Source organism: Meriones unguiculatus, chromosome 11 (genome assembly GCF_030254825.1).
Source record: "Meriones unguiculatus strain TT.TT164.6M chromosome 11, Bangor_MerUng_6.1, whole genome shotgun sequence".
Classification (NCBI taxonomy): domain Eukaryota; kingdom Metazoa; phylum Chordata; class Mammalia; order Rodentia; family Muridae; genus Meriones; species Meriones unguiculatus.
In genome coordinates this window covers 106,109,081-106,130,524 of record NC_083359.1, presented here as the reverse complement: position 1 = coordinate 106,130,524, position 21,444 = coordinate 106,109,081, and the positions used below count along the sequence as shown (strand labels likewise).

At 41.2% G+C, this 21,444-nt stretch overlaps 1 protein-coding gene across 5 annotated transcripts in view; it reads right to left on the bottom strand.

Annotated features, from left to right (window-relative positions):
- The window catches only part of Gpatch2 (G-patch domain containing 2), a 135,500-nt gene that overhangs the window by 41,918 nt on the left and 72,138 nt on the right, over positions 1-21,444 (bottom strand). For 4 of the 5 annotated variants that reach the window (XR_009584680.1, XM_021638225.2, XM_060364892.1 and 1 more), the window contains exon 6: positions 6,524-6,591. The exons of the other annotated variant lie outside the window; for it this stretch is intronic. Coding sequence is in view for 3 of the 4 variants with exons in the window: in XM_021638225.2 (XP_021493900.1) it covers positions 6,524-6,591 (68 nt within the window). In the remaining variant the exon portion in view is untranslated. The remainder of the gene's footprint in view (positions 1-6,523; positions 6,592-21,444) is intronic. 5 annotated transcript variants of the gene reach the window in all.

Genomic DNA, 21,444 nt, shown 5'->3' with positions numbered 1-21,444 from the left:
GGTCCTTCGTATGAAAGCTTCGCTCTCTAAGGTCAACTTCTGAAACCAAGCTAAAGTAGAAGAGAAATGATTCCACTAAGTTGTCCTCTGTTCTCCACGTTTGGACATGGCATGTGCACACGCACACAAGTACCATCCACATTAAAAAAAAAAAATAATGTAAAAATAAAGATCTTTCTCAGGACCGGGGGGCTTAAACATAAATTCTCATCTCCCATACAGAAGGCACTTGAAATCAATATTAATGTCCTTTTCCCTGCAGCACACTGTGGGCTACAGAAATGTGTGGCTTCATTCTGCAAACCTTGGAACCCTCAGTGTTCACAGGAGAATTAATACGACTGGAGCTCCTTACAGAATTCCCACAGGGCCTGCATGTCACAAAACACACCAGAGATGCCTAAAATACTTGTTTCTTAATTGATTTTTGGTCAATCAGAGTTACAGTGTGTAGCTCTGGAAAAGTCAAATCACCTATAAAATGGAGAAAGAACATCTGCTTTGGTCATTCAGAGAGAGTAAAGACATTAAAATGACACACCTGAAAATGTTCTGAAAAAGAGAACCTGTTACTATGCAAACTATACTGACATGATTATTTTGAGGTGCTTTCCAGCAGAGATGGCAGAGTGCTCTGTAAACACCTTACATAAGGAGGCTGCCTCACTTACTCCACCCACAACTAAAATGGAGACACATCAGCTCATGACTCACCATGGTGACCATGCATAAATAAAAGATTGAACTGATTCAGCATATTGTATAGACCTCAACCTACAGTTAAAGACATTTCTCCAATAATGCATTTATTGTGAAAAAGTGAAAAAGTATTTAAAAGTGAAAAAGTATTCCCAATATACATAACCTTCAGTCAAGGCAAATCTTGCTAAAAGCAAGCTTGATATTTACACAAAAGATAAAATGAGTGAATATTTATTTGCTTTATGAAAGAATTCATTTTAAGACTGTAATGAGTTATCTGTGCATTTTTAAAAAGTTCATTCTATATACAGCTTTGGAAGTAGATATATTTTATATAAAAATAAAAGCAGAATATGAATATCAATTTAAAAAATCAATTAACAAATCATATTTATCTCTTTAAGATTAAGTATCTTGCAAGTAGTTAAGAAAAGTTAGAGAGCAGATAAAAGCCTAGAACATTTTTTGGTTTTCAAGATGGGATCATGTTATGTTACCCTGGCTGGTTCATACTAGTTTTGTGATCTCTGGCAGTCAATTCTCTTGCTTTAGCCTCCTAAATGCTGGCAGTAGACAGGTGTGCTGTGCTAGAATGCCTGGCTCTACAATCGTTTAACAAAGCAAATTTTATTTTATAACCACACATTTTTCTGGGAGGAAGTCATGTTAATTTTTACATTTTACTATTTGCATATCTAGAAAGGTAACAGCATGATGGCAGAAATAATTATATTTCAAAACATTGTATTTTTAGATTATTATTATAAGTTTTGTTCATATGTGACTGTATGCCACATGAATACAGGTATCAACAGAAACCAGAGGCACTGGATCCCCTTGAACTAAAGTTACAGGTGGTGGTGAGTTTCCTGAATTGAACTCTGGTCCTCTGGAAGAATAGCGTGTGCTTTAACCACTGAGCCATGTCTTTAGTGTCCTCAAACTTTCTTTTTAATCAGTAGATACTAATTTCACTGAGTTAGCTGGATTAAGGCTTCGCACATTTTTTTTGTGGGTCTTATACTAATGAATACTTGATTTATCTGTGCTAAATACTTCCTGCTAAAACGGAACAATCATCTATTAATGACTGAACTTTCAATATGATAATATTTTTCCAGGGAATAGTTATTAAATAGTTTCCCCAATTAGCACAAAGCAAGACGTTATTTTATTAAACCGGTCACATCTCATAGCTACTCTTAGATTTCCAGTGTGTGGTGCCCATGTTGACAGGGTTCCATGTTCTGAGAGGTGTGAGCAATGCTGCCATCAGCAAATAGCAATCTGAATTTTGTTTTTATAATGGAAAACTATCATGAAATGTTATTGTGTAGAGTTTATTTATTCAGTTATTTGGCTACTGAAGCACTGGACTAAACCTTGGGTATCATGCATGGGACATAAGTGCTCTACCACTGAGCTGCAGCCCACCCCTTGTCTATATCTTTACTGACCAACTTCTACTCTCCTGCTCAGTGGAGACATCTCTGCATGGAGCACCCTACTGCTACTGTTTTCTGGCCCCTAACCCTTCTCCCCTTTCCCTTCTCCAGCTAGAGGCTCCAGTGCCTTCTCAGCCATTTCTATACAGCTGGCACAGAGACAGGGCTTTGGGAGCTGTGGTCTTCTACTGTTTCTGTTCAAAACCCAAATTCCCTTCATGCTTGAGAGCCAGTGCAGTGACTTACTCTATTCTAACTTTGACATTAGACACACAAAATGATTTCTTTTTATATGTTTGTGTGGGTGGTGCTCAAATGCGTGTGCATGTTTGTAAGGGTGGGTACTCGTTTTTGCCCGCACAGCAAGCACTTTATCCCCCAAAGCATCTCCCTAGCCCTACAGCCCCTACAGCGTATATTGTTTTCAAGATTTTTCGATATTTTTGAGATTTTATAAAAAAAATGTAAAAACCAATACAAAACAAAACTTAAAAACAAAACCAAGTCTGACTATATAGGCCAGTCTTGAACTACCCACCCTGTATAAGCATCAGAAAGGGATGTGTTGTGACAACTGCCTCAAACGACTATGACAACAACACAACTTCCAGCTGGATGACATTCTACATGAAAAGTTTTGTTTTCTTTTAACTGTCAAATATCATGAAAAAGAAATCCGAGATCCAGCCATGCTGCTCAAGAGCAGAAGACTAGAAAAGCACGCCTGGAAAGAGGCGGCGGGTGCAGAGCTCTAGTAAGCAAGCCCACAGCAAGGGTGCTGTGCAGGTAAAAGCCACTCAGATGAGCCTCTGTGGACAAACCTGCTAGACTCATCCCTGCCCTCTGGTGGCCAGCGTGCACTGCCATAGGATGGCACTCTTTAGGGGACAGACCATGAAGGACACAGGAAGAGCCTGAGAGCAGCAGCCAAATAAGAGAACTGAGTACCTGAAGATAGGCCGGGCAATCAGCTACCTGGCCCCTAACTTCTGATGGTGACTCCTGACTGCCACAGAGAAATGTGCAGCTGTAACTGCAGTAGCCTGGGTGGGCTCGTGGGACTATGGTCTGAAGAGTAAGTTGCTCCTGCAAGGCAGAGCGCTCTTACCAGAATGCTGGTGACACGGCATATGCATGCTGGGCATTAAGCAAGGCGTTCCTAAGTGGCAATCTTCATCTTCTGTTGTGACAGCTTGTCGTCTCCACAATTCTATACTGTACATGTGCAGCTTTAGTGGACAAGCCACTTCACCAAGAGCATCCATGGCTAGGTTAGATTAACAGCCCATAGCGCTCAGAGGCCATGGATGAGAAATGAAGTAAGCAATCACAGGAGACCTGGAAGAGTCTCCTCTGGTAAAGGATACAAGATTCTGCATACTATATGCTTGGAAAGAACAGAACACGCAGATGGTGAAGAGTCAGTAAACTGGCCATGAGAAATTCTTTGAGTAGCTACTTACTGGACAGTATCTTCTTAGGCTTAACTGTTAGAGCTGGCTATGTGCTGAACTGGAGAGCTACCACAGCTTATCTGAAACTTTACTATATATCTTCTTTCCTAATCTCCTTTAAGCCATGATGACCAGTTACGCTGATTCTGCTCAGTGGCCACAAAGGGGAGGTAGGTTCTTGTTGAAAGGTGGAACAGGAGAGCTGTTGGCACTATCCTCTTCAGAGGAGGGAGGAGATAAGCACCAGAAGCAAGCATCTCAAACACCAGAAGACAATAAACATGAGGATATAAAAGAAAAGGGTGATGATGTTGATGTTAATGTTACTGGCAGAATTGTGTCTCTGCAAAAGACAGTATGGAGTCCTAATATCACAAGCCAAAACAGGACCTTATTTGGATACAGGCTCTCTAGAGAGACAAGTTAAAATGAGGTCAGTCTGTGAGTTCAAGACCAGCCTGGTCTACAAAGTGAGTGTAGGACAGCCGAAGCTACAGAACGAAACCCTATGTCAAAAAACAAAAAACCAACAACAGCAACAACAAAAAAAGAGATCACTGAGGTAGGACCTCAGTCAGGTGTGGCATTTTGGAATATCTTATTTATTTGTCTTGGTGCCTGATACGGGAAACGGGAAGAGTTTGGACAAAGACCAGCACAGGCAAAGTGCCCCTCATGGTAGGGCTGGGGAGGGTAGCAGACTGGTAACTGTGAAAAGCAAGGGAAACATTCAGGAAGTGCCTGTGTTCCACAGCCCCAGAAGGGAGCTAACCCTACTGTCAGCTGTTAGTTAGGCCTGGGTCTTCCAGACTGAGCGAGAAGATGTGGAAGTTTGTTTGTTTGTTTGAGCCATCTACTTTATGGTGCTTTGATATAGCAGCCTAGAATGGAATACAGATAAGAAAGGTTGAAAAAGAATCAGTCTGCTTTAGATGACAGTTTATGAAGCTTTCAAAGCCCCCTTTCTTCACTGATATGAGAAAAGAAAACAAAACAGGAAAAATAAATCTGAAGAAAAACAAAAATAAAACAAAACAACTGCAAACTATGTTGGTTTAAGTTTGTACCTAGTACATGCTGATACAAGTTTTTTTTTCAAGGAGCCTTGACAAGTATGGTAGGGGAGAACACAGGAGCAATCCCAGGGTCACAGGGCAAAGGTGAGATATAGAAGATGCTCAGAAAATCGAAGCAGAACTGATCTGAGTTGGTTGAAATTGAGGCCTGTGAGTTTTACGGGCCAAGAACGGAAGGGACGGTGACAGATGGGTATCAGGCTTGGCTGTGCAAGGTGTTTGTTGATGACTGTTAAGGTGTCCATGCTGGTGGCAGACAACAGTGGGGGTATCAAGTGAGAAGACCAGGATGGTCAGCTCTGAACCTGAGTCACATGAGTGAGTGACATACTTTGCAACCATGGAAAGCTAGACTGAAGGATACAGTGGGACTCTACAGGGACATAAAAGATAATACAGAAGGCAATGGGGTAGGAAATGGGAGAAAATAGGTCAGGAGAGACCCTAGGAACTGGACTAGTGACATGAGGAGGGCAAGGGAGCGAAGTTATCAAGAGCCTTGAGAGCTACACAGTAAAACAATAATACTGGAATACTAAGAGGACAATACCCACTTTCTCCTCCTGTAGCATCTCAGCTGCCTGAGAACCTGGGAGACCCCAGGGTGGAGGGGACAGCAGAGCGCTGAGAGAAAGTCCTGTGACTTCAGAAGCAATACTTCCGTTGGTATACTGTTCTTTCCCACTTATTTATCTATCTACTTACTACAGTTTTTGAGACAGGGTCTCAGGAAGCCGAGGCTGGCCCCCAGCCTGTTAAATAGCCGAACAGGACCTCTAACTGCCATGTGCTGGGATGGGCATACTGCATCTCCCTCAGCCAGGCCAGTGTGCCCCAGTTTAAACCGGTATCTGCAGCTACTCAGCGAATCCGTCTTAAGTGTCTGCCCACCAGGCACAGGGCTGGCACAGGACTGCAGCAGCCGTGAGGAGAAGCATGGCTGCAGGGCACTTACACTTCCCACCTCGCGAAGAGTATCATCTAAACTAGTTCTATGTCTGCTTGTCTCAGCTTCTGTAGTTCATCAAGACAAAATTAATACAAAACTGCATACCATTTGGCGGTTATCCTGTGTTTTATTAATTTTTTTTAAGCAGCACATCAAACAAGAAAACAAGGGAGATTCTGATAGGAATTTTCTATGTCTGAACAATAGTTTGTTCTTTAGGGTGAAGTTTTTGTTGTTGTTGTTTTAAAGAAAACCAGTATTATTAGACATTTTATTTGTTATTAAGGAAAAAGCAATTTGATAATTAAACCAACTTCAGATGGTAGAAGAGACACATACAGGTGTCTTTTTTTTTTTCTTTCCAATAAGACTACTTAGAATTAAGGTAACCACCAAGAAATCCTATCTATAATCTATACTAAAGTCATATAAACTGCTTAGTTAGTGGGACATTTCTTTTATTGCTAAAGGAAATACATTTTGGTTTCATGATAGCTCTTTACTGTGTTAAGCAAAGGCTAGCCAGGCAGAAACCAGTGTAAAAGAAGCATCATGAAGATGGGTCGTTTGGCGTTCATGCTGGTACCATGGAAGGGCTAGAGTACAGGCTTGGTGCAGGCCAATGTCACTAAGATTGAAATGCTTTTACACAGGGCCTAGATGTCAGTGACTAAAGCATGGATGTAAAACTCCATCAAAATAAACAATGTATTTTACAAGTCCTTCTATTTCTGTCAGGGCTGTATCTGAATTTTTCTTATACTGTTACCATTCATGTGCCTTTTTATGCTTTTAAAGTAGGCACAAATTCAACTGCCCTCACTCAGAGCTAGCAAGTCAGTGTCCTAAAGAAACAAATGGACTAACCCAAGAGCGCTACAGAATATGCACACTCACTCATGGTGATGGGCATCTGGGGAAAAGTGAACCATCCTCTTGTTACTGACAGGGCCAGGAGCAGACATCTGAAAAGAGATTTTCAAACAAATGACAAAAAAGGTCACAACTCACTTGCTAAAGACAATTCAGGGCTTCATAGTTTGAAGACATCTTTCCAAACAGAGGAGAGAACATTCATTTGCAATCCAATACAAAATAGCTAGGAGCAGAAGTCCTAGAGTGCTGGAGAGATGCAGGGCAGTGAGGACCTGAGTCTGGCACCCAGCACCCAATTGCAACATAAACTCCAGGGGATCGGAAGCTCTGTTGGACCTCCACACAAAAGTCTTTCCACACAGATCACCTTGGTCTGACAGAGGTCTGCTGGGTTTCCAGAGCAAACATGTTGCTTTAGGAACAAAGCGGTGGTGACTCTGCTGTCCACAGACTGTTACACTGATGTGAAAGGAGGCATAACCACATCACTTCTGAGCAGAAGCTATTTCTGTGAACCTGCTTTTGTCGTAAGTTCCTAAACAAAATTCAAGTGCATACAAGAACTTCTGTCAAAGGAGCAGTGAATGGCTCTTTTTTATATATTTTCTACAAGGGAAGGAATTATCTTGGTATTTACATTGAACAAAATATAATATTAGCAAAAAGAATAATATTTGTTCCTCTGTGTCTACATAAATTAAAAATTCTATTAAAAAAAAAAAAACAACCCAGCAAGTGTTTCACCTATGGTGTCCACAGTATTCCGGTTGGACCCAATGTTCTCAAATAAAGAAAAGGCAGCATCAATGGATGAATCTGCCACCATCAGTGATAAGGCATCAACTCACAGCAGAGGGCTGAGCCAGGCTCGCTCATCACAGAAGTGACGCCTGATTAATTACAAAGGAGCCATGTAAACCACGACAGAGTCAAACTGGTATGGCCTAAAAAATAAACATTTTTGAGAAACTTTTTTCTTGTATCTCTTGAGTACTAAGGCTGCCAGCACACACTGGCACACCTAGCAACACAAGCAGGCTCGTGTGCAGGGGATGACAGTGATGCGCCCAGGGCTGGAGCACACAGGTAAACAGCTGGCTTGGCTCCAGGCCACATCCCGCATTCATCTTGGAGTACGGCTTCATGTTATTCCGGCAGGTATCCCTGGAACACAGTAATCCATTTTCTACACTGGGGCTGTGAGAAAAGCCGCCTGGGCCTGTGTCATGGTTTGTTAGACGTCCGTGATCACATTATCTCATGGCGGACCTGACACTTTTATTCAGTTTACAGTATGTTCTATGTACAGGCAACTCGTTTCCTTTGCCAGGGCTGCTGACAGCCTTTTCCACACTATATTAATCTTGTTTACTGACTTTATCTTGGTACAAATATCAGAAAACTGAACTTTTTATCTCAGAGAAAAAATAAGCAGCATGTTGACAGAAGCAGGAGCTATTTTCGAGGCTAAAATTGCTTGTTTACCTAAAGCTACACTTACGGAAAAAATGTTTAAGTCTTGCTCTGCCTTGAAATACATAATCTGAAATTTAATAAATGAAGAAATTTCACATATACTCATGTGATAAATTGCCTGATGAAAACAATACTGGGAAATATAATAAAACAGAACTTATAACAAGTTTATGTCACAATACAAATGTAAGCTTTCAATCCAGTCAGAAATAATCTGACCAGATATTTCTCAGGAATTGGGACACATGTCTAAAAAAAACTACAAGCTCACTTCAATTTCAGTAAATAATACACAGAGTTAAAGTATCAAATGTGGACATTTAAATGACTTTATGGTCATGGCCTTAGAAAAACACAAGTGACTATCCTCCAGTCCTTTCAAGTTAGTTATATTTTGCTTTAAAGATAAAGTAGTCGCATTTTAGCTCATAAAAAATGAACGAATGTATCAGTGCTGCTACTCCGTACGGGTGCCACCTCAGAGGAATGGCTCAAAGTCTAAACACGAAGGGGCTGGGGAGATGGCTCAGCAGTTAGAAGCACTTGTTTACGCAGGGGGCCGGGGCGTGGTTTCCCGGCAACTACATGGTGGCCCACGGCCATCAGTCTCAGAGAGCTGACGCCGTCTTCTGGCCTCCGCACATATCTGCTGCACACAAATACACATGTGCACATGTAATAATTAATCTCAAAAGTAAAATAAAATAAAAGCTGGAGGTACAGGGCAGTGGTAGAGCCCTTGCCAAACACAACCCAAAACTCTCCAAAGTCAGATCATATAGTAACTAATTCATAAAAGTTTTTTACAAAGAAATCATAAACTATTTTAAGTCAAATCTCTTTAAAAAGCCAAATTAAATAACAGTCGAGGAGTTCTATGGTTTTGTGTAGGGCAGGATCTCACTGTACAGCCCTGGCTAGAGGGACTCTCCTCTGCGGACTGACTTTGAACTCAGATTTGCCTGCAGGTCTGCCTCTTTAGAGCTGGGATGAAAGGTGTGTACCATCATGTCTAGCCAGTCAAGTTCACTAGGACCAAAAATTTTACCACATAGAATTAGCAGAAAAGCTTCTTTGCGTTTCACACAAAAACCGTATTTGCATGATACAGAGTTCTTGGGAGCTACAGAACTGAGAGGTCAACATTTACATAATTAATAATGATGAACTCAGACATCATATGGCAAGACCTAACTCTTTAGGGTTCAGCTGCTAAACATTAATACATTGCTAGTGAGTACAGTGCTAAACAGAGTATGTTTGTTTACATTATTTGTGCTTCTACCAATTAAAACAAAACTGCATGGCCAGAAAGAGAGGATTTTTATATTATACAAGTTTTCTGTTGTGATTTCCGCTTTTGCTGCTGTTCTCTGCAGCCAAGCAATGGACTGCAGAAAACACTGTACAGGACCAACAACTACTGGCAGAATGGAAGCACGAGTAAGCCGCCCTGTGCTCAACACCTCCCCCTCAGTTTAGCAGACACATTTGGAGCCAGGTCTTGTTCTTCTCCATCATGATGTTTAACACAATGACTGGTGGTCTTCAAAGACAAACAGAGCAGCTGGTTTTCATTTTCCCATCGCAAACCCTCCTTCAGGTTTCAGTTGACATATTCCTCCCTGAGTCAGAAACTGAGCTGAGACACAGTTGTGAGATTGGGATAGAGGCTGCCCAGTGCGGAGGGCACACGTCAACACTCAGGATGTCTGCACTGAAGTCTCCTGTAGCCGAATGTAGCTACATCCTCTTAGCAGTATTAGAAAGCAGCAGCCTTGCTCTCTCCCTCCAGCGACCCTTCCCATCAGCCCTGTGCTCATTTTCTACTGCATGTGAGTCGCCTGCTGCTCACTATTCTGCCTCACTGCCCACACTCTGACAAACACTAACCATGGCAGGTTGCCATTCAAAAGAAGGCTTTTCAATTTGGTGAGGCCTGGCTGGTCAAAGCCCTGTAGCCTCTAGGCTGGAGGGAGGCAAGGCCTGAATCGCCTGCCAGTTTGTCAAGATACAAAAGTTTCCTCTTTTCTCAGGATAATGATTAATTTGACAATACTGAGGAGAGAACCAAGTCTTTACAGTCAAGCAGGCCCTGCATGAAGGCCTTAGCTAACGTGTCAGTCAAGTATATGTGACAGGCATTAAGGAAAATAACCCAACAAAGACAAGCTTCAACATATGACTTTAAAGTCTGGCCGTGGGAAACAAGAGTTGGGGGTTAGGAGATAGGGGCGAAAAGACACAAGGAACCTGGCTCTGGCTGCCAGCCTACACAGTTAGCTTCATTGTTTAAAAGACCGAGGAGCTAACACTCTATAGAGCAAACAGCTTATTACAGTGACACCTACAGAGGCTCTCCAGGAGCACGTCGGCTGAGGAAGGTGTGCTAACCCTGCCCCACTCAAGTCTTTGCTACACGCTAGACGAGGTGAGTCAAATGCTTCCCTGTGCCACCCACACTCACAATATCACAGACTGCTCACAATCACCAAAGGTGCACTGTAGGCCAGGAGGATCCCAGCACTCCAGAGGCAGAGGCAGGTGGATCTCTGTGAGCTTGAGGCCCCCCTCATCCACAGAGTGGACAGCCAGGGCTACAGAGTAAACCCTGTTTTGAAAACCCAAAAATAAAGGTTGCAGTTACTTTTAAAGCAAAATGAGAAAAAAAATTACTGTGGAACAACTTGCAAAGACCACAAAGTGAGGAATAAGGAAGGGAACAGATCCTCTAGGAAAGCAGTTGTATGCAATTTAACCCCTCTGAATCTGAAGTCATCTGAGCACATTTTTAAAGAAATATAGACACATTTTTCTAAGAGCTGTTAAAATGACAACAAAAATTATCCTAATACATATATGCCTATGTGTGAATATATACATGTACACACACACACACAAAGTACACCAACATATAACTAAACAAAACAATGTAATTATTTCAAAAATCCCAGTTAACAGTCTGTATGTACTGGGAGTTTAGAATCATTAGCCTATAAGAATATCAATGATTATAATGAATAAATACATTGCTTCATGGCCACTAACAGGGTTTATATTTCTATATTATCATAGTAGTAACCTATGAGTAATGTCAGGGCTTCAGCAGAAGGGATACATCACTAAAAGGCACTAACAGGCACAGTGGCAGCTGCTTTCACACTGGTTCATGGCAATCTTTTTTTTTTTTGAGCAACAATCTCAACTATAAGCAGCTCAGAATGATGCTCAACCGGACTCTGGTAGAGTTTCACGTTCCACCTAGTTTCAGCAAGCTATGAGTGGCCTCTACTGGCTGACCAGGGGGTTCTGAAATCCCGCATGCATGCAGCTTGCCACACTGTCGTTTCAAGAAGACAACATGCACTGACGTAAACTGTGTAAATGAGGCTGCGCTTAAGAGCCGTGCAGATGGAGCAGGGCTGTGTCCACAGTACGACACAGCCCTGTAAGACTCCATGGAAGCTGAGTGCTGAAATTACACTGAGAGTTTGCACATTCTTCCCAAATGGCAATTTCTACACCATGAACATGTGCTTTCTTAGTCAATCCAAATTGAAGCAATTCACACGTTCTTTTAAAAATAAATGTTTTCTGTGACTCTACTTTTAAAACAAGCAAGTACAGAAGAAACAAATCTCTGTTCAAAATACTGTGCATGTTTGAGCCTGACAAAATTATCTTGTACGCACATACAAGAGCTGTATAAGGAAGACATAACTAAAATTCTTTGACATCACTGTCAATCTAAAAAATGGTTTGACATTTTATATAATGGCTTATAAAAAACACTATGATAGAGGGATAGAGGGATGGCTCGGCAGTTAAGAGCAATTGTTACTTTTTCAAAGGACATGGGTTTGAGTCCCAGCATTAATATAGCTTCTTACAACTACCTGTAACTCCAGTTCCACAAAACACAATAATCTCCTCTGGCCTCTGAAGGACCAGACATAAACAATCATGCAGGGAAATACTCACACATATAAATACATAAAAGAAAAATAAACCAATCTTTAGATACATGGAATCCTAGAAACACAGTAATAAAAGGAAAAAGTAAAAACATTATTACCATGCTTATGTTTGGGTTGAGATATTTTTGTTTTCAAACTTAACAGTAATTAAGAAAGGGCTGAACTATTTTTACTTAATTATTTATTTTTACATGCATACATGTCTGTGTATCACATGTGTGACCAGTGCCAGCAAAGCCAGAAGAGCATGTCAGATCTCCTGGGACTGGAGTTAAAAGAAAGCTGTGAGCTGCCACGTGAATGGTGGGAATTGAACCCAGGTAGTCTGGAAGAGCAACCAGTGCTCTTAACCTCTGAACCATCTCTACAACTTGAAGAGGATTAAATTTTTACTAGTACTAGTAGGAGTAGGAAATGTCAATTCAGAATCTTAGGAGAAGAAAACATGCTGCAAGTTTTGTTTGACAGCTTTTAAATCTATCTTATCTGCTACACTCCATACATATAGACATACATACATACATACATACACATACATATATATATCCATTTGAGCTTTAGCTGTGCTCATCAGTTTCCTATAAACCTCTCATATATATCAAATTAAACACAAACATGTTTGATTACTTCCTCCATCTTTGTTCAAACGAGTAAACTGTCAAATATACATAACAATGTCAAAGAGTAACTACACTTATCTTTAAAGTTATGGTTCTCATGTGTTACAACATTCCAAAGAATTCATTCCCATTATCTTGCCTACTCAAAAGCGTTCACACGGTTATCTGGCTGACACGTGAGATAGCCTTCCATCTCACCAGGCATCACTGGGACATGACACCTTGACCTAGTATAAGCCCTGGTTATTAGCCTGAAATACGCAGCACACACTGCAGCTCAAGAAAGTGTTCGTATGTAGAAATTCTACTATCTTCTGATACTCAAAACCTTCCTTAAAATAATATTCAACCACCGCAAAGCATTTAAATAATAAAAAATGTTTCATTGCCTCCTGCTCTACATAAAACACACAATACAGAAAAGTATCTTGTCCTTACAGGTTCATCTGTACAGTCTCATTATATAGAGGAAAGGTGAGGACAAAAGCGATGATCACAGTGCTCTTCTCTGCAGACAATCGCGCTGCAGAGCTTGGTACATGTGAAACTTCGTTTTTCAGACATGTATATTATTTGGTCATAAGAGAGGATGGAGGCCATATTTGAGGGAAATGGGATGTAGCACACATCTTAGGCCATAACAAATTATTAAGATAGCTTGTTGAACCAAAATTCTACATGTACATTCGATGCTATTTTATCCAAGGATCTAAGACAACTAGGAAGATTTTCATGTGCTTAGGTTAAAAATTATTTTTATACTCAAGAATCACATGACCAGTAACACTTCAGTAGCCAGTGTTCTTTTCTATGCACATTAGGTAATACATCACATCATCTCCTGCTGCTCAGTCACCCGTCCAGATGCATGCATTGTTTCCAATGTGGTTTTCAAACTGTTTTGGAAACAGAGCCAAGTTGTTATTTCCCAACAAGGCCAATGGTATTCTGTGGGAATCTTGAATTAAATCAAGAGAAAAAGGTTACAGCTGGTTTCAATACGTAAAACATGGTGTCTAGGAATCTCAAGAATACATTCAGTGTAATCCATAAAGAAAGTACAGATGGTATCTGCATTTTAAGCCAGTATACACTCAGCAAAGAAAAGAATTAGAAAGTGCACACTCCAAGGCTGTTCTACTGAAGCAAGCATCAGGAAATAACCAGTCCTCAGGCCAGTCTGGACCACTTGTACTGCAGAGGACCTTAAACTTTCCATAGCTAAAACATACAACTTTGACCTGAGAGGAGAGGGGAAAGGTCACAAGCACAAACATGTGCAATGTACTCTCCAAGATATAAATGAGGGAATGGATAAATTATCAAAGACGCAGAGTTTTAGTGTCTGCATAGTGAAATTATAGCCTCAGGCTATTACATAGCCAATGAATCACAAGAAATCCCAATATAACTTGTAACTTTAAACATCTTTTGGCCAATGTCTACTTTAAGCAAGTAATCACATGGTCAGTCCCAAGTTCATGTTTCTAGAATACTCTATGGTAGACTGAAGTTTAAATTGATGTAGGCAAACAATCTATTTCAACTTGAGCTGCAGTCAGTCAGCTGGATGCAGCTATGTGTAAGCTCTGGCCACACAAGTCAGTGTGTGGAATTGGAAGGCACAGTGTCTAGAAAGGATTTATGTAGAGGAATTTTAATCCAGTATCATGGCTGCTTTGGAAAGGGATCAGATGCAAAGATCTTCTAGGTTTGTGTGATCTAGCTAGAATACAGAAATGCCCTCAGTACACACCTTTAATCTCAAACAATGAAGGTAAAGTTAATTTGTAGAAGGAAGCACCCCTCTAATTGAGGGGCAGACAAAGTGACTAATCAGAGAAAGATTTGACAGAATGAGTTAGAGATAGAATATGCCCAACTCTCATGAGAACAGACAGGAAGAAGAGGCTACTTAAGGGCAGTAGAGACAGTAGAGTAGGGTACATAAGAATAACAGAAGAGAAGGCAATACAGTAGAGTTCAGTAGAGAAGACAACTGCACAGTACAGGCAGTTCAGTGCACTTGGTTGAGTGCAGTTGAATTCATGCACTTTGGTGCAGTTTAGTTAGTGAAGTTCAGAAGCCTAGATACTCAGGAGAAGCTGAGAGAAGGTAGACTGAATCAGTCAGCTTGGAGAAGAGTTTGAGCCAGAATTGCTGAGCTGAACCAGTCAGCCACTGGTTCAGAAAGAGCTAGAAAGAGTGAGTGACCTTATTCAGCAGCAAGCCTCCAAGACTATAATCACACCAGGCCAGTAAAAGATACTTTCACAACTTAAGTAGCTTTTGTTCAGTTGGTGTGTGCCACATAATCATGTCCATTTTTTTTTTTTAAAGTAGAAATGAAAGGAAGGCTGAAAGAACCAAAGGCTTTCTAACACTGGTTTCTTCACTTGAATAAATCATACTATGTAATTATGTCTTCCAAGAATTCAGGGCAAAAATTAAACCCTCTGTTTCAGGCAACTGTTATTTGGTATCCTGTTGCTTACACAAAATTAAATCCTTATCGACAGGAAGAAAGTTAGCTATACCTATCCAAGTCTACCTTCCATCTTAGAAAACTGGTCATTCAACTGCTCGGTTCCCACCAATGAAAGGGGAGAGGGGAACACTTCTTTTTTTCTACATCCAGAACTGCTCTGGGTGTTCTGGAAGTCTGAAGAACTGCACATAAGAAAAACCCCGCTGGCTCATCATCTGCAAATTTAAAATATATGAAATCAACAGAGGCACTGTGACTACCAAGCCAGTTACACCACAAGAGGCTTTTTGATAAGGCTGGATGACCCCTTCCTATGTAAGCCTTTTAAGTGTTTTCACTGTTTAACATGAAAACTTTATCTTATACACGTTATATTTTTCCATATTTAGCTTATAATTCATCAGTGAAGAAGATGTGACTGTGTTATGCATCTAGAAACAAAGCAATTCCAACCCAGCAGTGGCCCAAGCTCTCCAACTGTAACCATGGTAGCAGTATCCAGGCACCAAGTTCAATAAAATGAGGTGACTATGCATTTTGTCAGCATGGATCCCCCAGTACACAGTGGTTCTAAAAAGAAGCCATCACACTGCAAGTATGGGCTAAAAGGCTGTTGGGACTAATTCTACCCCCCTGTTCATCATCTTCCCAACTGTCCCAACTGTAAAATGGGGTGACATCTGTGTCTATCCTATGGCATCACATACAACAGACCCATCTCTGTGTGGTCATTCTTTCTATTTGTTCCCAGTCTAATGCAGACACTACCTGGATAAAAAAATTAAATACTAAGTGTTAATGTACATAAAGCAAGAATAAAGAGCTTACAAATATGGTGAATGGAAAAGCAAGCAGAAAAAGGGTCTATCTGGGAACACAGTACAAGCAGAGGTGAGTGTCATGGATACCAACAGTGGTCAGCTCTGATAAGATATTAATGAGCACATTAGAAATGCAGATCTATATTTGTTTTTCAAAACACACCAATTTTAAAGAACAGCTATTTTTTAAGTTAACATCATACATTGCCCACTCTGAACCACAAAACCTTCTAATTCCATGAACACACTATTACTGACAATGCTGGCTGATGATTCGGATGCTTTCCAATTAGTGCAAAGGTCAGCAGCTTAAATAAAACACAGTATCAAAACTAGCTCAGTGGTCTCTGAGTTGCATGGCTTACAGCTCACATGGCCAATTATTAGGGCCTGAACAAAACCTGCAGACCAGCGGGGCATTGGCTGGAGTGGCAGAAGGAGTGTGCTGCTTTCTCCAGCAGTACTTCTGTGCCTTCCCGTGGTAACCCACAACATGACAAGCCTTGAGGTCTTAGGTCTGCATGCAGCAGGAATACTGTCTGTCTCCACTGTGACTTCCTGCATTGGAGTTTTTCTTACATTACTCACCCGACTGCCTCGTGTTAGAATTACATACATGCTTATTTCCTCTACAATAATGTACATTTTTCAAAAGCAGAGGTATGTCTAATCTGCCATTTAATGGGCATCAGGGTTTAATATATTTGAATATATGAACCATGCCCTGAATCAGTTAGAGGTGTAATCACTGCCCCTGTAAGGCACCCAGCTTTCTGAGATGGTCTTAGTGGTAGTGGTCTGCAGATACTCGGGTACTTCACAACAGATTAAATGCTACTATACTTTAGAATTTCAGCATTAGTTGCCAGTATGTAAAATTACAAACATTCAAACATCAGCCTCATAAAAATATGAAAATATAGACTGGGAAATAGGTGAAGAATAAACCCAATAAATGTAGTTACCATTTGTTCTAAGTATTCACAACTTTAACAAGAATTGAAAAAGATGTTATAGCCCTTTAAAAGAAATTTCCAAACACTTTATAATGTATAGAAATCTACTATATGTTGGTCAAAAGTAATAAAGAAAAAAGAATGTAGAGGAAAGGTTGCTGAATTATCTTTCTAGGCAGCATACTGTTAAACATAATTCACATACAGAAATGATGCCATCAAGCACTGGTCTATACTGCAAATATGATGGGATGTCAAAAACTTTAAATCCATTATAGCAGAAGCCACTCAAAAGAGCACTGTGCCAGCTTAGCACCCTGGCACAGCAAAGAACCTGGGCGGCACTGATTATCTTCTGAATTTTTCCATCACTATTAACTGTTAGCTCCAAGAAGGTTAAACTGAGCACAGGAATCTCAGACCACAGCTTCTGTCCCTGGCTGAAACACTGACAGTGCCTGTGTAACCTCCCTCTGCTGCTGTGGGTACCCAGACAGAATGCCAAGTAGCCCAGCGAGCATAAGCCAACTCCAAGTTCAGAAACGTTGTTCAACTGTTTTTCTCCATGCCCGTAACTAACCTGGCGTGTACTCAGCAGCAAGGCCACTCTTACTGATTTGTGCAAACACCAACCACACAAAGCTCAATGTAAATATCCGTTCTTACTGCTCTGTGAGATTCCAGAAATGAACACACATTTTATCAATGAAGCCTAGAGAGGTTACAATAACTTACTCTGTCTCCTCTGCCCAACAAGCAGAATTTAGCACAATTTTAGTGCAGAAATGTAGGGGTCACTGATGGGTAACTGGACGGAGCAGACTGAGGCTATCTCCAGATGTGTCTATAACATCTCCTAAGAAAGCTGGCACTAAGAGCATGGTCGCTGTGAAGAGTATTTTTTAAACCTTGAAAGAACTGGGGCTTGGGAGATGGACAAAGGTTGGAAGGCTTTGGAAATGCATCTTGAAAATTGCAGTGATGGGGAGCTGTGTCAGCAGGTAAGGGCACACCCTGCAAGCATGTGATTCCAGATCCCCAGCATGCATGTAAACCTGGGTGAAGTGCTATGGACATCTGGAACCCCAGGGCTGGGGGCAAGGTGGGTCCCTGGAGCTCTAGTGACACTTTAAGAAGCTGTAATCAATTCTCAACTCACAATCCAAGGTCATAATTAGAAGATATTATCAATTACATAAAGTACTAAACTAGTAACTAAAAACTGCCCATCTCATTGTTGACCAGGATCTTGATGACACAGATCACTTTAAATCTGAAACAAAACCATATTCCATATTCAAAATAAAATTCTGTTTTACTGACATTTGAGTTTTTGACATGCAGTCTCAAAAGTCAAAACTAGCCTTGAATTCCTGGTAATCCTCCTGGTAATCAGTTTCTTGAGTGCTTGAAGCAGAGGCTAAGACTCATAGCCAAACTTTGGACAGAATGCATGGAATTTTATGAAAGAGGAGAAAGCCCCTGCTCCCCTTACTAGCGATCCCACTTGGGAGACTCAGTCTATGGGGTACATCTGAGCTGGGGTTTTGGGTCCTCTCCATGTATAGTCCTTGGCTGGGATATCATTTTCTTCAGCGACCCCAGGGCTCATTTATTTTTTATTTTTTATTTATTTTTTGGCTTTGCTGGTCTTCTTTTGGAGCTCCTGTCCCCTCCAGGTCTTTCTATTTCCCTCTTCTTTCATAAAATTCCATGCATTCTGTCCAAAGTTTGGCTATGAGTCTTAGCCTCTGCTTCAATACCTCGATCAGTAGAGTCTTTCAGAGTCTGTAGTACGCTCCTGTCCTACTCCCTGTCTTCTCCTGCTTCCGATATCTTATCACATTTGTCCTTCTGAATGAGGATTGAGCCTCTTCCCATCAGAATGACTAAGATCAAAAATTCAAGTGACAATACATGCTGGAAAGGCTGTGAAGAAAGGGGAACCCTCCTCCATTGAAGGTTGGGAGTGTAAACTTGTAAAACCACTTTGGAAATCAATCTGGCACTTTCTCAGAAAATTAGGAATAGTGCTACTCTAATTTATTTCTTGAGGCAAGGTCTTGCTGTTACCCTCTCTAGGCTAGCCCTGAACTTGGAATCTTTGTTTCAACTTCTCAAGGGCTAGTATTGTATGTCTCTGTGCCAGGGTTGAATTGTGTTTTAAACACTCCCTGCAATCTACTAAGCCACAGATAGTTTTGTTTATTTTGCTGTTCTTAAATAGCACATCTAAAGAGAATAAAAGAGCTGTGGGTACCTTCTGCACCCAGTACCACCTGGACTAAGCAATAACTGGTTTGTCTTTAAAAGTGGACCCTTTGCTGTTTCATGGCCACATAGCCACAATCTGAGATTTGACTTATTGCAACATTAACTGGAAAGCACTATCTTATATGAAGTTTGGGCACAGCAGATGCCTTGAACTAGCACAAGGCTCAGTCGACATAATGTGACCGGTGCTGGGTGTGGACTTGAACCCCTGCTCTGCCACACTGAAGCTGTCTTGCTATTCTTCTCACTCCACCCTTTTAGAAGCTGAGGTCACCCCCGGCAGAGCTTCCCTCCTAATGCTGTAGGAGGGTTGTGTGAGTTAACTATTAAACACACAGTTCTTAGAAAAAGGCCAACGAAGAGGCCGTCTCAGCAGACGCTGCTGTACTGGTCCCTATTTTTGCTGTGGTAGAACACCGTGGCTAGGAACCTCTAGAAGAGTTTGCTTGAGCTTACGGGTCCAGAGCGTTAGAGCACACGGACGGCAGCAAACGGACGGCAGCAAGCGGCCGGCATGGCAGCAAGAACAAAAGCTCAGAACTCACAATTTAACCAAGAGCACAAAGCAGAGGAATCAACTGGAAAAGTCTTTACAAGAGAACAAGGGCACACCTCCCAAGCCCCACTCAAGGCTGAGACTTGGACATCTCATTCAGGCCACCACAGCTGGCTATTATCAGAAGTGTCATGCCTAGCTGTTACAGCCCCAATTTCCTTTACCAATGAGCCTGACATTTCATTTCCGACCTACTTGGCAGGATGACTCTTTGCTAGGTTTTAGTTCAATCGCTTGATTTGAACACTTCTACACCAGATGGTATCTCAATGTCAGGTACTGCTTGCTCGGCTCTAGTGAGGCCAGTGAGCTGTCAGGAAGTAAGTCTATCAAAGAGCGAGTCATGACCTTCTTAGCTTTGTGTAGGAGTTTAAGTGAAAGCCAAAAGTAAAGACTGTTCAAAAGGCTTCCATGTGCAAAAATAAAACGTACAGAATTTGTTGAATGGGCCAACAGATAACTGACTTGAGCTGTAGGCAGGAACTCAGCAGACTCAGAACTGGAACCACATGCCAACAACAAGGGAGCAACCAGCCTATCACAAACTCTACCAGTGGTCATGGGCACCACCTACCTGCTTCCAGCTTTCAAACACTTCTGGTGGAGTTTTATTCCTCTTCACTTTACCCAACCTGTTTTGCTCGTCGCTTTTTTCAACTCTGGGACTTAAATTTTCCTTCTTTCTTCGAGTGCTTTAAAGCAAACTGAGCAGAACTTTGTTTCACTGACAATTTGATTCCTTAAAATATTAGCAAAAGTTTAAAGCAATAGCTTTATCACTGTGAATAGAGAAAGTTCTCACATTTGTAGTGGAACTTAAACTCTTGTTTATAAGAAAACCTAAAAGAATATTTTGTGGTGTGTGTGTGTGTGACTGCTCATGTGTATGGATATACATTTATGAATGTGCCTCCAGAGCACAGAAGTTATTCAGGAATCATCTACTTTGAGTTTTTGAAACAGAGTCTATCACTGGGCCCTGTGACTTTCCTAATAAGCTAGGCTGGCTAGTCAGTGACCTTTGAGGGCTCTGTACACATGTTTAGATGACAAGCCTACCTTTTCACATAGGAGCTGGAGAGTGTGCCTGGATCTTCATTCTTGCATGGCCAGCACTTTATTGACTGAGCAATGTACCCAGACTCTTAGAACATATATTAAAAAGAAGATTAAAGAACTGATCAGGCTACAAACGTACACATCTCTTCCACTGGAAGCTTTGCTCTCTATGCTTTTTTTCCACAAACGCTGGGCAGTGTACTAATGCCCCCTTCAGAGATCATCTGCACAGAGCTAACCAGTTATAAGGGGAGGGTGCACCCTCCTATCTATCTCTTCCACCCACATAGGCTTATTATAGTCCTTCTCATGTCAGCTTTTTTGCTTTAAGTCTAAGTTTTAATGTAATTTAGAACTTCAGCTTGTTTACTTAGTTTTCAGCACTGGTCAGTCTTAGCTGTTTTTCTAGTGTCACATGTAAGAAAAATTGTGAATCAGAAGTTACTACACTAAGTTACTACATCCTGTGAGATGAAGCAGTCTTTCTTTTTTATGCTTTATTCTTTTCATTTTATTATGATGGGAGCCCTTGCTGTTTTCCTGGGTGGCCTCATCTCCTGAGCTAACTTTTCCAGCTTCATACTTAAAAGCAGCTGGGACTAAAGGTAGGCATCCCTAACAAAGCCTGGGATATCACCACTGTAGCTCTTCTAAACAGAGTAACTGCAGCTCAGCTTTAGGATCATCTCAAACTGTAGTGTCACCCTTAAGTAGT